Source organism: Lontra canadensis, unplaced genomic scaffold (genome assembly GCF_010015895.1).
Source record: "Lontra canadensis isolate GAN:19392208 unplaced genomic scaffold, GSC_riverotter_1.0 scaffold32, whole genome shotgun sequence".
In the NCBI taxonomy this organism is placed as follows: Eukaryota; Metazoa; Chordata; class Mammalia; order Carnivora; family Mustelidae; genus Lontra; species Lontra canadensis.
In genome coordinates, this window is record NW_022631026.1 from 18,167,833 (window position 1) to 18,181,110 (window position 13,278).

At 41.9% G+C, this 13,278-nt stretch overlaps 1 protein-coding gene across 2 annotated transcripts in view; it reads right to left on the minus strand.

Moving 5' to 3' along the window:
- Positions 1–2,265, minus strand: part of ATAD2B (ATPase family AAA domain containing 2B) — a 152,980-nt gene extending 150,715 nt beyond the window's left edge. The window contains exon 1 of one of the 2 annotated variants that reach the window (XM_032866927.1): positions 1,716–2,265. In XM_032866927.1, the coding sequence (XP_032722818.1) occupies positions 1,716–1,931 (216 nt within the window). In that variant the 5' untranslated portion in view covers positions 1,932–2,265. The remainder of the gene's footprint in view (positions 1–1,715) is intronic. The other variant, XM_032866926.1, reaches the window with a different exon arrangement.
- Positions 2,266–13,278: the final 11,013 nt, after the last annotated feature.

Sequence of the window (13,278 nt, forward strand, 5' to 3'; positions counted from 1 at the left end):
ATTAGATTATTGATTCCTTGCCTTTTAACATCTCTGTAACAGCTGCTTGACAAATTACTTCACCTTATTCCTCAGGGGGTAAGGACAGCATGATATCCATGAATTCAAAAATGGGACCACAAACTGATCAGTGACAGATGAGCTAATTGCCTCAGATGAATTAGATACTGCTCTAATAGACTAGGCATTCAAACCATTATACTACAATTAAATGCTTACACTCTAAACATTTTACTTGTACTTAGGTGTAGAAGACAGAACTTTCTTAAATTTACTTCTGTTTTAAAATATATGTCAGCTTCAGAAAGTCAATAAGCTTGTACACATTGGGAGTAATTTCTACAAAATGCCAAGTTTTCAAAATAATTATTCTAAATAGTTTGCACAACTTTCAGATTTAGCTTTCTTATTTCAACCTCAGAGATGTTCGCCCCAAAAGAGTCTAAGAAGACAGTTTTTTAAAATGTTTTCCAGACTTTTAGCAAAATAAAAACCAAATATATTTTCAGAGATACAATAAATATATTTCAGGCTAGTACAGAAAAATATATGATTATTTCCATCAGTTCATTCTGATTAGTGTCTGAACAGTATGTGATAGAGAAAAAGCACACACAAACCATAATCTTGTAGACCCCACAGAAAATAAAATATTGTTTCCCTCCCACAATAACAAAATGGTGTGAAATCAAAGGAGCATTTTAAATGAGTAACAATTTCCAGCCAAATTAGTCTCAGTAAATTAGCCTCTTGCTAGACAGAAGCAATACTCTTTTCTGAATTCATAACCAACCTCCTAACACAAACTTATCCATTCCCTTAAAGTGACAAAACAAGTGCTAGCTTAGAGTTTTATAAAATAAGATCTTTCGACCACTTTTTTAAAAAACTAAATCACCAGCCTTCTTCAAATGTCACGTCTGCGACTGTGTGACCATGGTGTTAGTTCACCTTTTATAAACTATTCCCATAACAAAAATGCAGACATCCAGGAAACCATACAATCTGAAGACAGTGTGTACAATCCAAAACATCCGACGTGCCCCTTTTGAGACTTGAAGCTCTACTGGGTCCCTGCTAGAACCCTGGTTAGCTAGCTGGCTGATTCCCCAGCCACAAAATCATGCTTGATCTCTCCTGCCTGGAGAGGCGATAGCGTTGATTTTGTTTTTAAAGTTGGTGTCAGAGCAGCTACAAACTTTTTTCAGCATCCCTGCCTGGCTGCCAACTGGAGCTCTCCGTTCACTCCCTCACCAACTTGAACCACCCCCAAACAGTTTGAGAGTGAGCTGGAGTTAAGACACCGGCAGGAGCTGACACACTTACAAGTAGGGTTTGACACCGCAGAAAACTTTCACTTCTCTTCCCCAGCCCTTCCACCCGGCGACTCCGGCCCTCCGCTCTTGCTTCCCTAGAATTCCCCTCTAAGGCACGGCAAGGACACGGAAAGCAGACCGTTCTAATGTCCCCGAAAAGACCCCCCAAAGCTCTCTCCCCCCACACTCCAGTCCTGTTCCTTACACAAAAGAGCCGGACCAGCAAAGCTGTCGCAGCCCTGCCTAGCCGGGTGCCATCCTTCACCGCACCCGCAGACCCGGTCTCCAGCCGCCCAAGCGGTCTCCACTGGAGGCTTCCTGCCCTAACCCGGCCAGACAAAGCCCCGGCGGCCGGGCCGGCACTCGCAAGCCTCCGGACTCGGGCTGCCGCGCTCTTACCCGGGCCTCTTCCAGAGCGACGCCGGCGCCACCGCTTCCCCCGGCCTTGGCGCCGGGGCAGCTGGCAGCGCGGGTCTTGGAGGAGCGGGTCCGAGAGGAGATGAAATGGCTGCTGCCTCCGGTCGCCCCAGGCTCTGCTCCGGCCCCAGGCCCAGGCCCGGGCCCAGGCGACTTGGACCCGAGAAGACGCAGAGAGCTCTTCCGGGTGTTCACCATGGTCCAGCCAGGGGGACGGGGTCCACACCGCGCCCGCCGCGCCCGGGAGAGCCAAGGAAGGCCGGCCCGCCGGCCGGGCAATCAGGGCCAGTGGAGCCGGGCCGGGAGAGACGAGCCGACCCGCACTCTGCGGAGCGTAGACGAGGACAGGCGAGAGTAGGGCAGAGGAAGCGAAGTAGGCGTGAGAAGGCAGAAAGCGGGAAGCGGGAGCGATGCTCCAGGCCGACAGCTCGGACCCTCCACCGGCTTCACCCTCCTCAGCGGGAGCCAAGCGGAGCCGCCATTTCTGCCCCTTTCTCTCTCGCTCTCGCTCTCGAGCTCCGTGCGTCAGGGATCCAGCGCCGCAGGGCCGACGAGACCGTGCTTCCGGCCGTGGCCGCTGCGGGGCGCTGCAAGGCTGGCCAGCCCTTCTCCTGCCTGGTTCCCCCTCCTCTCCCTCCGCCCCTCGAGGAGACCCCGCCCAGCGGCTCGGCGTCAGCGCTCGGCGGCCCGAGAAGGGACGCTCTGGGCTGTGTGAGCTCTATGGTTTCAGGTCTGGTCGGGCGTCCGAGAGGGGGATGGGACTAACCAGAAGGGGCTTGGGATAAGGGCGCAGGTGTTGTCTTTGGAATTCTCACGCCCTTCCCGGCGCTAGTACCCTAGCATCTGCACCATCGCCCCAGATGGGCTGGATGGAGCAAGGAACGATCGGCAAAGGCTGGAGATAGACGGGGACACGAGGGCGCGGTGACCTGAGTTGGAAATCCCAGAGGTACCCGAGGCAGGACACCGAACTTGAGTCTCACTTTTCGTGGCTGTAAAAATAAGACTACAGTAAAATAGATCTATGCGGCTTCTGGCGCATGTTAAGTTTAAGGAAGTACAAACGCTAGGCCCCTGCGTCTGTATACAAAACAAGAAAAGGGTCGTTTTCCGTAACCTTAGCCAGGTAGATCTAAGAATCACAAAGAATGAATTCTTTCTCTTAAGTCTCCTTTATCACGGTCGCTCCCACCCGCGCAATAATTAAGAATATAAAAAGCTGAACACAAAGTATAAAATTTGTGATTTAACTTTCAAGGTTTAAAACAATATGAAAAGCTTTCCAGTAAAGTAGAAATTATGTTAATTTCACCAAAATTCTCGATATGTTCGCGATAGAGAGTCTGTTATTCACTGGGCTTAAGTTCTTCCCGTTTGCTGCAGTAAGAAAAATTGAAGGCTCAAGAAAAATCCTGTAAAAATACTCAAGCTGCATCAAAATTAAAGCATTCTGGCCATGTGAGCGCCGTCGTTGAACAAAACTTCGTCCAGCACTGAATGGAGATAATAGTTCTGCTTGGAAAGAAGTATGGATGCCAGGATAATAGGCAAAGTCCACTTCCATTATTGCAACATACCACCCACCACTTAAAAACCAGCGTCTTAAGGGTGTGGAGACCTTATAATGGAAACAGACCTGGTTTTCCTGAATCAGTTAGCATTGTAGGAGACCCCTGAAGGGAATACAGTTTTCCTATAGAAAAAGGCTGGTTTAAAAAAAAAAAAAAAAAAAGGAAAGAAAGAGACAGGTTTTCATTTCTGTATGAAGTGTCCTGCATGCAAACTAGAATATGAAGGATCTGTGTGCTTTCCTCCCTGTTTTGTTTCTGTCTTTGTTTATATAGTCCTCCATTGAGAAAGCCAGGATATGATTTGAGCTATTATTCTTGATGAGAGGGAAAACACAAGCTGGCAGCCCATAAAGCCCCCCCACTTAAGGTACGATATGTATATATTTAATTTTCCTCAGGCACTAGTGACTGCCTAACAACAGCAGGGGAAAAACAAATAGTCAACTGATAAATATCCCAGTTATGTAGGACATAAAACTTTACTATTTTTGTTTGTAGCTATTTTTTTGTTGTGTGTGTGGGTTTTGTTTTTGTTTTTTGGTTTTTTTTAAGATTTAATTCAATTATTTGAGAGAGAGAAGAGAGAGCACATGAGCTGGGTAAGGAGCAGAAGGAAAAGCAGCCTCCCGGCAGAGCAGGGAGCCAACACCTGGCTCAGTTCCAGGACTCCAGGATCACAACCTGAGCTAAAACCTGTTTTTAGCTGTCTTAATGATTTACAAGAAAAACACAATCTTGGGCACCTGGCTGGCTCAGAGGAGCATGTGACTCTTGATTTGGGGTCATGAGTTCGAGCTTCATGTTGGATATAGAGATTAAATAAAGCTTTTTAAAAAAGGAAAAGAGGGATGCCTGGGTGGCTCAGTCAGTTAAGCTGCTGCCTTTGGCTCTGGTCATGATCCCAGGGTCCTGGGATTGAGTCCCGCATTGGGCTCCTTGCTCAAAACAATCAGCTTGAGACTCTCTCACTCTCCTTCTCCCACCCCTCCCCTCCCCATGCCCTACCCCCTACCCACTTTCAGAAATAAACAAATAAGTAAATATTAAAAAAGAGAGAGAAAAGAAAGAAAGAAAAGAAAAACAATCTTAATAATAGACCTCCAGGAACCTACAGACTCAATATCCTGGAGCCCTAAGGTCAACTTCACTTCCACAGGATACAAAACCCTATATATTTAGTCACTCCTCACAGTCACAATGCAGCTCTCTCTACCCACAGGTCCTGTCCCCGTGTGTAATAAAGACACACCTTTTTGCACTGTAAAACATCTCAAGAATTCTGTCTTCACCATTGGGTTCAACAATCCCACATCAATAATCGGTACCATTTACTGTCAATAAATGTTCGCTCTAAACCCATCTGGTCTTAGGTACTCTGCCAGGCCAAGAAATAGGGAAAAAAAATTTTTAAATAGCAACACATAGTTCTGGCCCTCCAAATTACTTACAGGCAAGAGAGAATCAAGAAGACAGGCAAGAAACCAGCAAGCTGCAATATAACGTGACTAAGAATGAGGCACAGACCTCTAATTCAAGCAGGGACTTAAGGAAAGCCCTGAGATGCATCTCGAACCACCAAATAGAATAAGGGAATATTATGGACAAAAGAAAGGAAGACTTTAAAAAAAAAAAAAAAGGAAGACTTGAAGAAGATACTAAAAAGTTGCTTTTTTTCCTGCAATATGAACCAGAGAAAAAGTTGATAAAAATCTGTTTTTAAACTTTGCTTAAAACTACATGAGCTGGGGCTGCCTGGGTGGCTCAGTGGGTTAAGCCTCTGCCTTTGGCTCAGGTTATGATCCCAGGGTCCTGGGATTGAGCCCCGCATCAGGCTCTCTGCTCGGCAGGCAGCCTGCTTCCCCCCTCTCTGCTTGCTTGCCTCTCAGCCTACCTGTGATCTCTGTCTGTCAAATAAATAAAAAAAAATTTTTTAATCACTTAAAAGAAAAAAAACTACATGAGCTGGTGGGACACCTGGGTGGCTCAGTCAGTTAAGCATCTCCCTTCAGCTCAGGTCATGATCCCAGAGTCCTGGGATGGAGTCCCGCATCAGGCTCCTTGTTCAGCAAGGGAGCCTGCTTCTCCCTCTACCTGCCACTCTGCCTGCTCGTGCTCTCTCGTTCTCTGACAAATAAATAAATAAAATCTTAAAAAAAAAAAAAAAAGGTTAAGACAAACCTGCTCAACTTAAAGCATCTAATGCAATCACCCGGCAAAATCCTGGTACAAATGGATACACCTAAATATAAGGATGAACTAGAAATAAACCTGCTAACTTTCCCACCACCCATCCTCAGGAAACTGAGGAAAACTGCCTTTCCCAACATCTACACTAAGAATGAAGAGGAAAAAAACACATCCCTTGAGAATTCAGAACAACAAAGTGGTCCTCAGATTTACAGCCTAAATTCACCATATCTATTAGGTATGAAGAAACTTGGGACAATAACTTTAGTTATACAGGTTTAAGCCAAAAGTGATTCTTAGCACAAAGGAAAAGCAAACATACATTATCTGTGAAAGAATGCACTTTTATCAGGACATGCAAAAAATTAAGTCTCATAAATATGACTCCCTTAAAAAAAAAATCACAAAACATTAAAAAAATCATGAAAAACAGCCAGCAGAAAAGAATAGATGACAGAATGAGGCCTACAGATTGATATTCAAGTAATAATATAAAAGATTAAAAAATAACGAGCAAAAATGATGGTGAATTTTAAAAGAATGAGCTAGGAATTACAAAAGTAAAAAGAGTTCTTAAAGGTAACACCAAAAGGGCAATCTATAAAAGGAAAAAAAATGAAAAATTACACCTCAGGAAAATCTAAAACTTAGTTCCATGGGGGCACCCGCTGGCTCAGTCACTGGAACAGGCAACTCTTGAGGTCAGGGTTGTATATTCAAGATCCACGTTGGGTGTAGAGATTACTTAAAAATAGAACTGTAGGGATGGCCAGGTGGCTCAGATGATTAAGAGTCCGCCTTCGGCTCAGGTCATGATCCCAGAGTCCTGGGATCGAGCCCCACATGGGGCTCTCTGCTCAGCAGAGAGCCTGTTTCCCCCTCTCTCTCTGCCTGCCTCTCTGCTTACTTGTGATCTCTGTCAAATAAATAAATAAAATCTTAAAAAAAAAAAAAGAGGGGCACCTGATTTGCTTGATATGTAGACCATGTGACTCTTGATCTCCAGGTTGTGAGTTCAAGCTCCATGTGGGGCATAGAGCTTACTAAAATAACATAATAATAATAATAATAATAATAGCATTAAAAAGAACTCTCGAAACTCAATAATAAAAAATTCCAATTAGAAAATGGGGGAAAGACCAGAAGATATATTTCTTTTTTTTTTTTTTTAAGATTTTTAAGACCATAGCTTATTGTAGCTTTACTTGTAATGGTCAAAAATTTGTGGGGGGAAGGGTGCTTGAGTAGCTCAGTAGGTTAAAGGACTGCCTTTGGCTCAGGTCATGATCCCAGGAGCCTGTCATCAAGTCCCACATTGGGCTCCTTGCTCGTCTGGGAGCCTGCTTCTCCCTCTGCCTGTACTAAATAAAATCTCTTAAAAAAAAAAAAAAAAACTGGAGGGAAATGTTCATCATAGATGAATAAACAAACTGTGGCATATCACTAACATGAAATACTACTCAGCAATAAAGGGGGATTAATTAGTGATATATGCAAAAACTTGTATGAATTTCAAAGATACTACACATTAAACAGAAGGAAGGACATAATATATATTAAAGCATAAAACAATAAAACAGGAAACAGTATAGAAATTCAATTAAATCAAAAGTTGATTCCTGTAAAAAGAAAAAAGATAAGCCACTAGCCAAATCAATCAAGGGGGGAGGGCAGGGAGAAGAATCAAATTACAAATTTCAGGAATGAGAGTGTAAGCATCACTCAAGATCTTACAGACTTGAAGTCAGCAGAATTCTTTCTTCTTATAAAAGTCCAGTCTATAAATCAAGTTTTCCAGACTACATATGGTCACACATATCCTTCTTTTAGTTTCATTTTGTTTTTTTGCTTTTTAACAATCCTTTAAAAATGCAAAAACTAGGGCACCTGAGTGGCTTAGTTGATTAAGCATCTGTCTTCAGCTCAGGTCATGATCCCAAGGTCCTGGGATAGAGGCCCCATCAGGCTTTCTGCTCAGAGGGACTCCGCTTCTCCCTCTGACCGTCCCCCGTCTTGTTCTCTCTCTAACTCTCTCTCTCAAATAAATAAATAAAATTTAAAAATATATATATATCTAATTAAATAAATAAAAACAAGAATGCAAAAATCATTTTTTGCTCACACATATACACAGACCATAGAGTAGATTTGACCCGTGGGCTACTATTTGCCAACCTCTGCTATAAACATTAAAGAGATAAGAAATATAATGAACAACTATATGCCAATAAGTTCCAAAACATAGATGAAGTAGACAAATTCCTTGAACTGAAATTACTAAAGCTCACTCAAAAAAAAAAAAAAATCTGAATACCCCTATCATTGATTAAATAAATTAAATATGTAATTAAATACTTTCCCAAAAATAATACACCAGACCCAGATAACATCAATTGTGAAGTCTATCCAATATTTAAAGAAAAACAATACCAATTTTATACCAATTATTTTAGAATATAGAAGAGGAAACATTTCTCAACTCACTTATAAGTCAACATTACCCTGATATTGAAACCAATAACATAAAGAAAACACAAACAGCTATTCTTTTTATATACAGGAAAACAAACCTTTGTAACAAAACATTAATAACAAATCAAATCCATGAATATGTAAAAGGAATGATAAATCATGACTAAGTGAGATTTATCCCAAGAATACAAAATTAGTTAAATATTTGAAACTAAAACAATCAATGTATTTCACCATATCAATATAATAAAGGAGAAAATCCATATGGGGGTGCCTGGGTGGCTCAGTGGGTTAAAGCCTCTGCCTTCAGCTCAGGTCATGATCCCGGAGTCCTGGGATCAAGGCCCCCAATCAGGCTCTCTGCTCAGCGGGGAGCCTGCTTCCTCCTCTCTCTCTGCCTGCTTCTCTGCCTACTTGTGATCTCTGTCTGTCAAATAAATAAATAAATTCTTAAAAAAAAATCCATATGGTTGTCTTAGATTCAGAACAGACATTTATTCAAAGTGGAATTAGTAGGTAACTTTTTCAAACTGATAGAGAACATCTAAAGAGTCCTGTAGCTAATACAATAACAAATGGTGAAGGATGATGTCTTTCCTCTGAATTTCAGGAACATGGCAAGAATGTCCACTCTAACAATTTCTATTCAACATTGTACTTGGAGGGGGCGCCTGGGTGGCTCAGCGGGTTAAAGCCTCTGCCTTCAGCTCAGGTCATGATCCCAGGGTCCTGGGATTGAGCCCCGCATCGGGCTCTCTGCTCAGCAGGGAGCCTGCTTCTCTCCCTCTCACTCTCTGCCTACTCGTGATCTCTGTCAAATAAATAAAATAAAATCTTTAAAAAAAAAATTGTACTAGGAGTCCTAGGCAAACCAATAGTAAAGGAAAACAAATAAAAAGTATATAGTTTTTTTTTTAAGATTTTTATTTTTAGGTAATATCAATCCCAAGAAAAAGAGTTACACACTCCACCAAATGAGCCAGCCAGGCACCCCAAACATAGACAATTCAGAAACAAAGAGCAACTGTCTTTAGCAAACATGATAATCTCATAGGAAATCTTACAAAATCTAAAAAACAACAAAAAGCTCTGGTAGGACTAATAGGTGAATTTAGTAAAATCATAGCATAGAAGATCAATTTATAAAAATTATTTCTATATACTTACAATGACCAATTGGACATAGTTTGAAATGCTAATGATAAATTTAACAATATATATGGAATATCTAAGGACAGCTGGGTGGCTCTGTTGGTTAACCATCTGCATTTGGCTCAAGTCATGATCCCAGGGTTCTCGGATCGAGTCCTGCATCTGGATCCTTGCTCAGCAGGGAGCCTGCTTCTCTCTCTGTCTCCCACTCTCCCTCTCTCTCTTTCTCTCTGACAAGTAAATGAATAAATAAATATTTTTTAAAATATGGAAAATCTATATAATGAAAACTAAAAAGTGTTGCTGAGGAAAAACTAAACAAGTGGAGAGGTTTACCAGATACTTCATATTGTTAGGATAAAAATTATCCCCCAAATTAATCAATAGATTCAAGTCAATTCCAGTAAAAATCAGAAGACATTTTAGAAATTAAGAAACTGAATCTTGGGCGCCTGGGTGGCTCAGTGGGTTAAGCCGCTACCTTCGGCTCAGGTCATGATCTCAGGGTCCTGGGATCGAGTCCCGCATCGGGCTCTCTGCTCAGCAGGGAGCCTGCTTCCCTCTCTCTCTCTCTGCCTGCCTCTCTGTCTACTTGTGATCTCTGTCTGTCAAATAAATAAATAAAATCTTTAAAAAAAAAAATAAAAAAAAAAGAAACTGAATCTAAAATTTATAAGGAGATGCAAAGAACCTGGAGTCACCTAAACAATCGGAAAAGAACAAAAGTGGAGAACTACACTACCTCATTTTAAGTCTTCCTATTAAATTATAATAATCAAGGCAGTGTAAAATATAGTCATATAGCTCAATGGAAATGAATAGAAAGTCCAGAAAGAGACTCACACATATAATCAATAGATTTTTGTCAAGAGGCCAAGGTGATTAACAGGGAAAGGATACGTTTCAATAAGTAATGCTAGAATTACAATTCTTATGCAAAAAATAAATAAATAAACCTTGACCATTAACTTCAGATTGATTATAAACTTAAACACAAGGCTAAAACTACCTTTTTTTTTTTTAAGGATAAAGCCTAAAAGAAAATCTTTATCATTATGGTGTAGGCAAAGATTTCTTATAATGGACACAAAAACATAAACTATAGATGTTAATAAATTAGGCTCTTTGAAAGACACTTTTTTTTTGAAAGACACTTTTTTTAAAGTTGTTGTTTTTTGTTTTGCTTTCTTTTGTTTAAGAGTTCATTTATTTATTTGACAGAGAGAATGAGTACAAGCAGGGGGAGTGGCAGGGAGAGGGAGAAGCAGGCTCCCACTGAGCAGAGAGACCCATGCAGAGCTTGATCCCAGGACCCTGGGATCATGCCCTGAGCTGAAAGCAGAAGCTTAACCAACTGAGGCACCCAGGTGCCCCTGAAAGACACTTTAAAAAAAAATGTATTTATTTATTTATTTGAGAGACAGAGGGTGAGAGTAGAGAGCTCAGAGGGAGAGCAGACTCACTGCCAAGCAGGAAGCCCGATGTGGGACTCGATCCTGAGACTCCAGGATCATGACCTGAGCTGAAGGCAGTTGCTTAACCAACTGAGCCACCCAGGTGCCCCCTGAAAAACACTTTTAAGACACCTTTTTACAAGGCAAGTCACAGGCTGGGAGAAAGTAAAAATAAAAACAGAAATAATGAAAGAGGATATAAAAACCTAACAGAGGGGCATGTGGGTGGCTCAGTTGTTAAGCGTCTGCATTTGGCTCAGGTCATAATCCCACCATCCTGGGATCGAGCCCCGCATTGGGCTCCCTGCTCTGTGAGAAGCCTGCTTTCCCTCTCCTAGTCCCCCTGCTTGTGCTCCTTCTCTCACTGTGTCTCTCTCTGTAAAATATATAAATAACATCTTTGGGGAAAAAAAAAAACCAGAAAGGATAAGCAATAACAAAATTAGGTTTGATTTTGTTTTTTTAATTTTACTTTGTTTAAAAGATTGATTTATTGGGGCACCTGGGTGGCTCAGTGGGTTAAAGCCTCTGTCTTCAGCTCAGGTCATGATCCCAGCGTCCTGGGATCAAGGCCCGCATCGGGCTCTCTGCTCAGCGGGAAGCCTGCTTCCTCCTCTCTCTCTCTCTGCCTGCCTCTCTGCCTGCTTGTGATCTCTGTCTGTTGAATAAATAAATAAAATCTTAAAAAAGTAATAATAATAAAAACAAAAGATTGATTTATTTAGGGGGACCTAGTGGGGTGTCTGCCATTGGCTCAGGTCGTGATCCCAGGGCTCTGGGATTAAGTCCCACATCAGGCTCCCTGCTCAGTGGAGAGCCTGCTTCTCCCTCTCCCTCTGCTGCTCTGCTCCTCCTGCTTGTGCTCTCTCTCTCTCAATTAAACAAATAAAATTTAAAAAAAAAAAGATTGATTTATTTATTTGAGAGAAAGAGGGCATTCATGAGTGTGGGAGGGACAGATGGGGAGGGAGAGAATCTCAAGCAGACTCCCTGCTGAGCAGAGAGCCTGACTTTGGGCTTGATCTTATAACCTTGAGATCTTGACTTGAGCTGAAATCAAGCTAGAAGCTCAACTCACTGAGCAATTTAGGTGCCCCTAATTTTACTTCTGATGGAGCTCAGGTAATATACTGTAACTATATAAGGGGGTCCTCAGGGAAGAGATGATACTGATCCGGTAGGCATAGGGTGAGTTCTAAGAGCCTATATTTTTAAGAAGCATGTCAGGCGCCTGGGTGGCTCAGTCATTAAGCAGCTGCCTTCAGCTCAGATCATGATCCCATGGTCCTTGGATCCAGCCCTGCATTGGGCTCCCTGCTCAGTAGGAGGCCTGCTTCTCCCTCTCCCACTCCCCCTGCTTGTGTTCCCTCTTTCACTGTGTCTCTCTCTGTCAAATAAATAAATAAAATCTTAAAAAAAAAAAAAAAAAAGACAGGACACTTTGAATAAATACTGAATCATGGGACAAAATCAGAATTGGTGACATTAGAATTCTGTGCTGTCCAATATGATAACTACTAGCCACATATGGCTATTTAAATTTAAATTAAAAAACTAAAAACCCAGGGGCGCCTGGGTGGCTCAGTGGGTTAAGCCTCTGCCTTGGGCTCAGGTCATGATTTCAGGGTCCTGGGATCGAGCCCCCCATCAGGCTCTCTGCTCAACGGGGAGTTTGCTTCTCCCTTTCTCTCTGCCTGCCTCTCTGCCTACTTGTGATCTCACTCTCTCTGTCAAATAAATTAATGAAATATTAAAAAAAACTAAAAATCCAGTCCCTCAGATATACTACCTAAATTTCAAGTATTCAGTTGCAAAATATTGCCAGTAGCTAACATATTAGACAGTGCAGAAATCATTCTATCACCTCAAAAAGTTCTATTGGACAGATCTGGCCTAGATATTCATCCTGAGGTAGGGGAAATGCTCAAAGATGATGACTGTATTTGTAATTTGACTGGATGGTTGGAAGGGATACCAACTGGAAAAGGGGATGTAGCATCAGGAGCAGATTCCTGAGGGTTACCTATCATTTTTCTATCAGCTCAAGAAGTGTTTACTGCCCCTGGTATGTACCTGTGTAATAGCTACTGTATAAAGTGCTCTGGAGTGGCGCCTGGTTGGCTCAGTGGGTTAAAGCCTCTGCCTTGGGCTCAGGTCATGATCCCAGGGTCCTGGGATTGAGTCCTGCATGGGGCTCTCTGCTCAGCAGGGAGCCTGCTTCCTCCTCTCTCTCTCTCTCTGCCTGCCTCTCTGCCTACTTGTGATCTCTGTCTGTCAAATAAATAAGTAAAATCTTTTTTTTTTTTAAGTGCTCTGGAGAATATCTAACAAATCTATGACTCAGTTTGCATCCTTAAGGAGCTTATACTGGTTCACAACTAGAAAAAGCCAACAGATTCAATCCTGGGTTTTGGCACCCAAAAACAAACAAACCAAAAATAACAGAGAAAAGAATTAAAGAAAGAGCAAACAAAACCCCAAAGCTAGTAGGAGGAAGGAAGTAATAGAGATTCAAGTGGAGATTTTAAAAAAAATAGAGAATAGAAAAACAATGGAGAGAATCAATTAAATTGAAAGCTGGCCCTTTCAAAAGAGTAACAAAATTGACAAAAGTTTAGATAGGCTGACCAAGAAAAAAAAAGGGGGGAAACAGAAATTATTAAAATCATAAATGAAGGGGCTCCTGTGTGGCTCAGTGCGTTAAGCCTC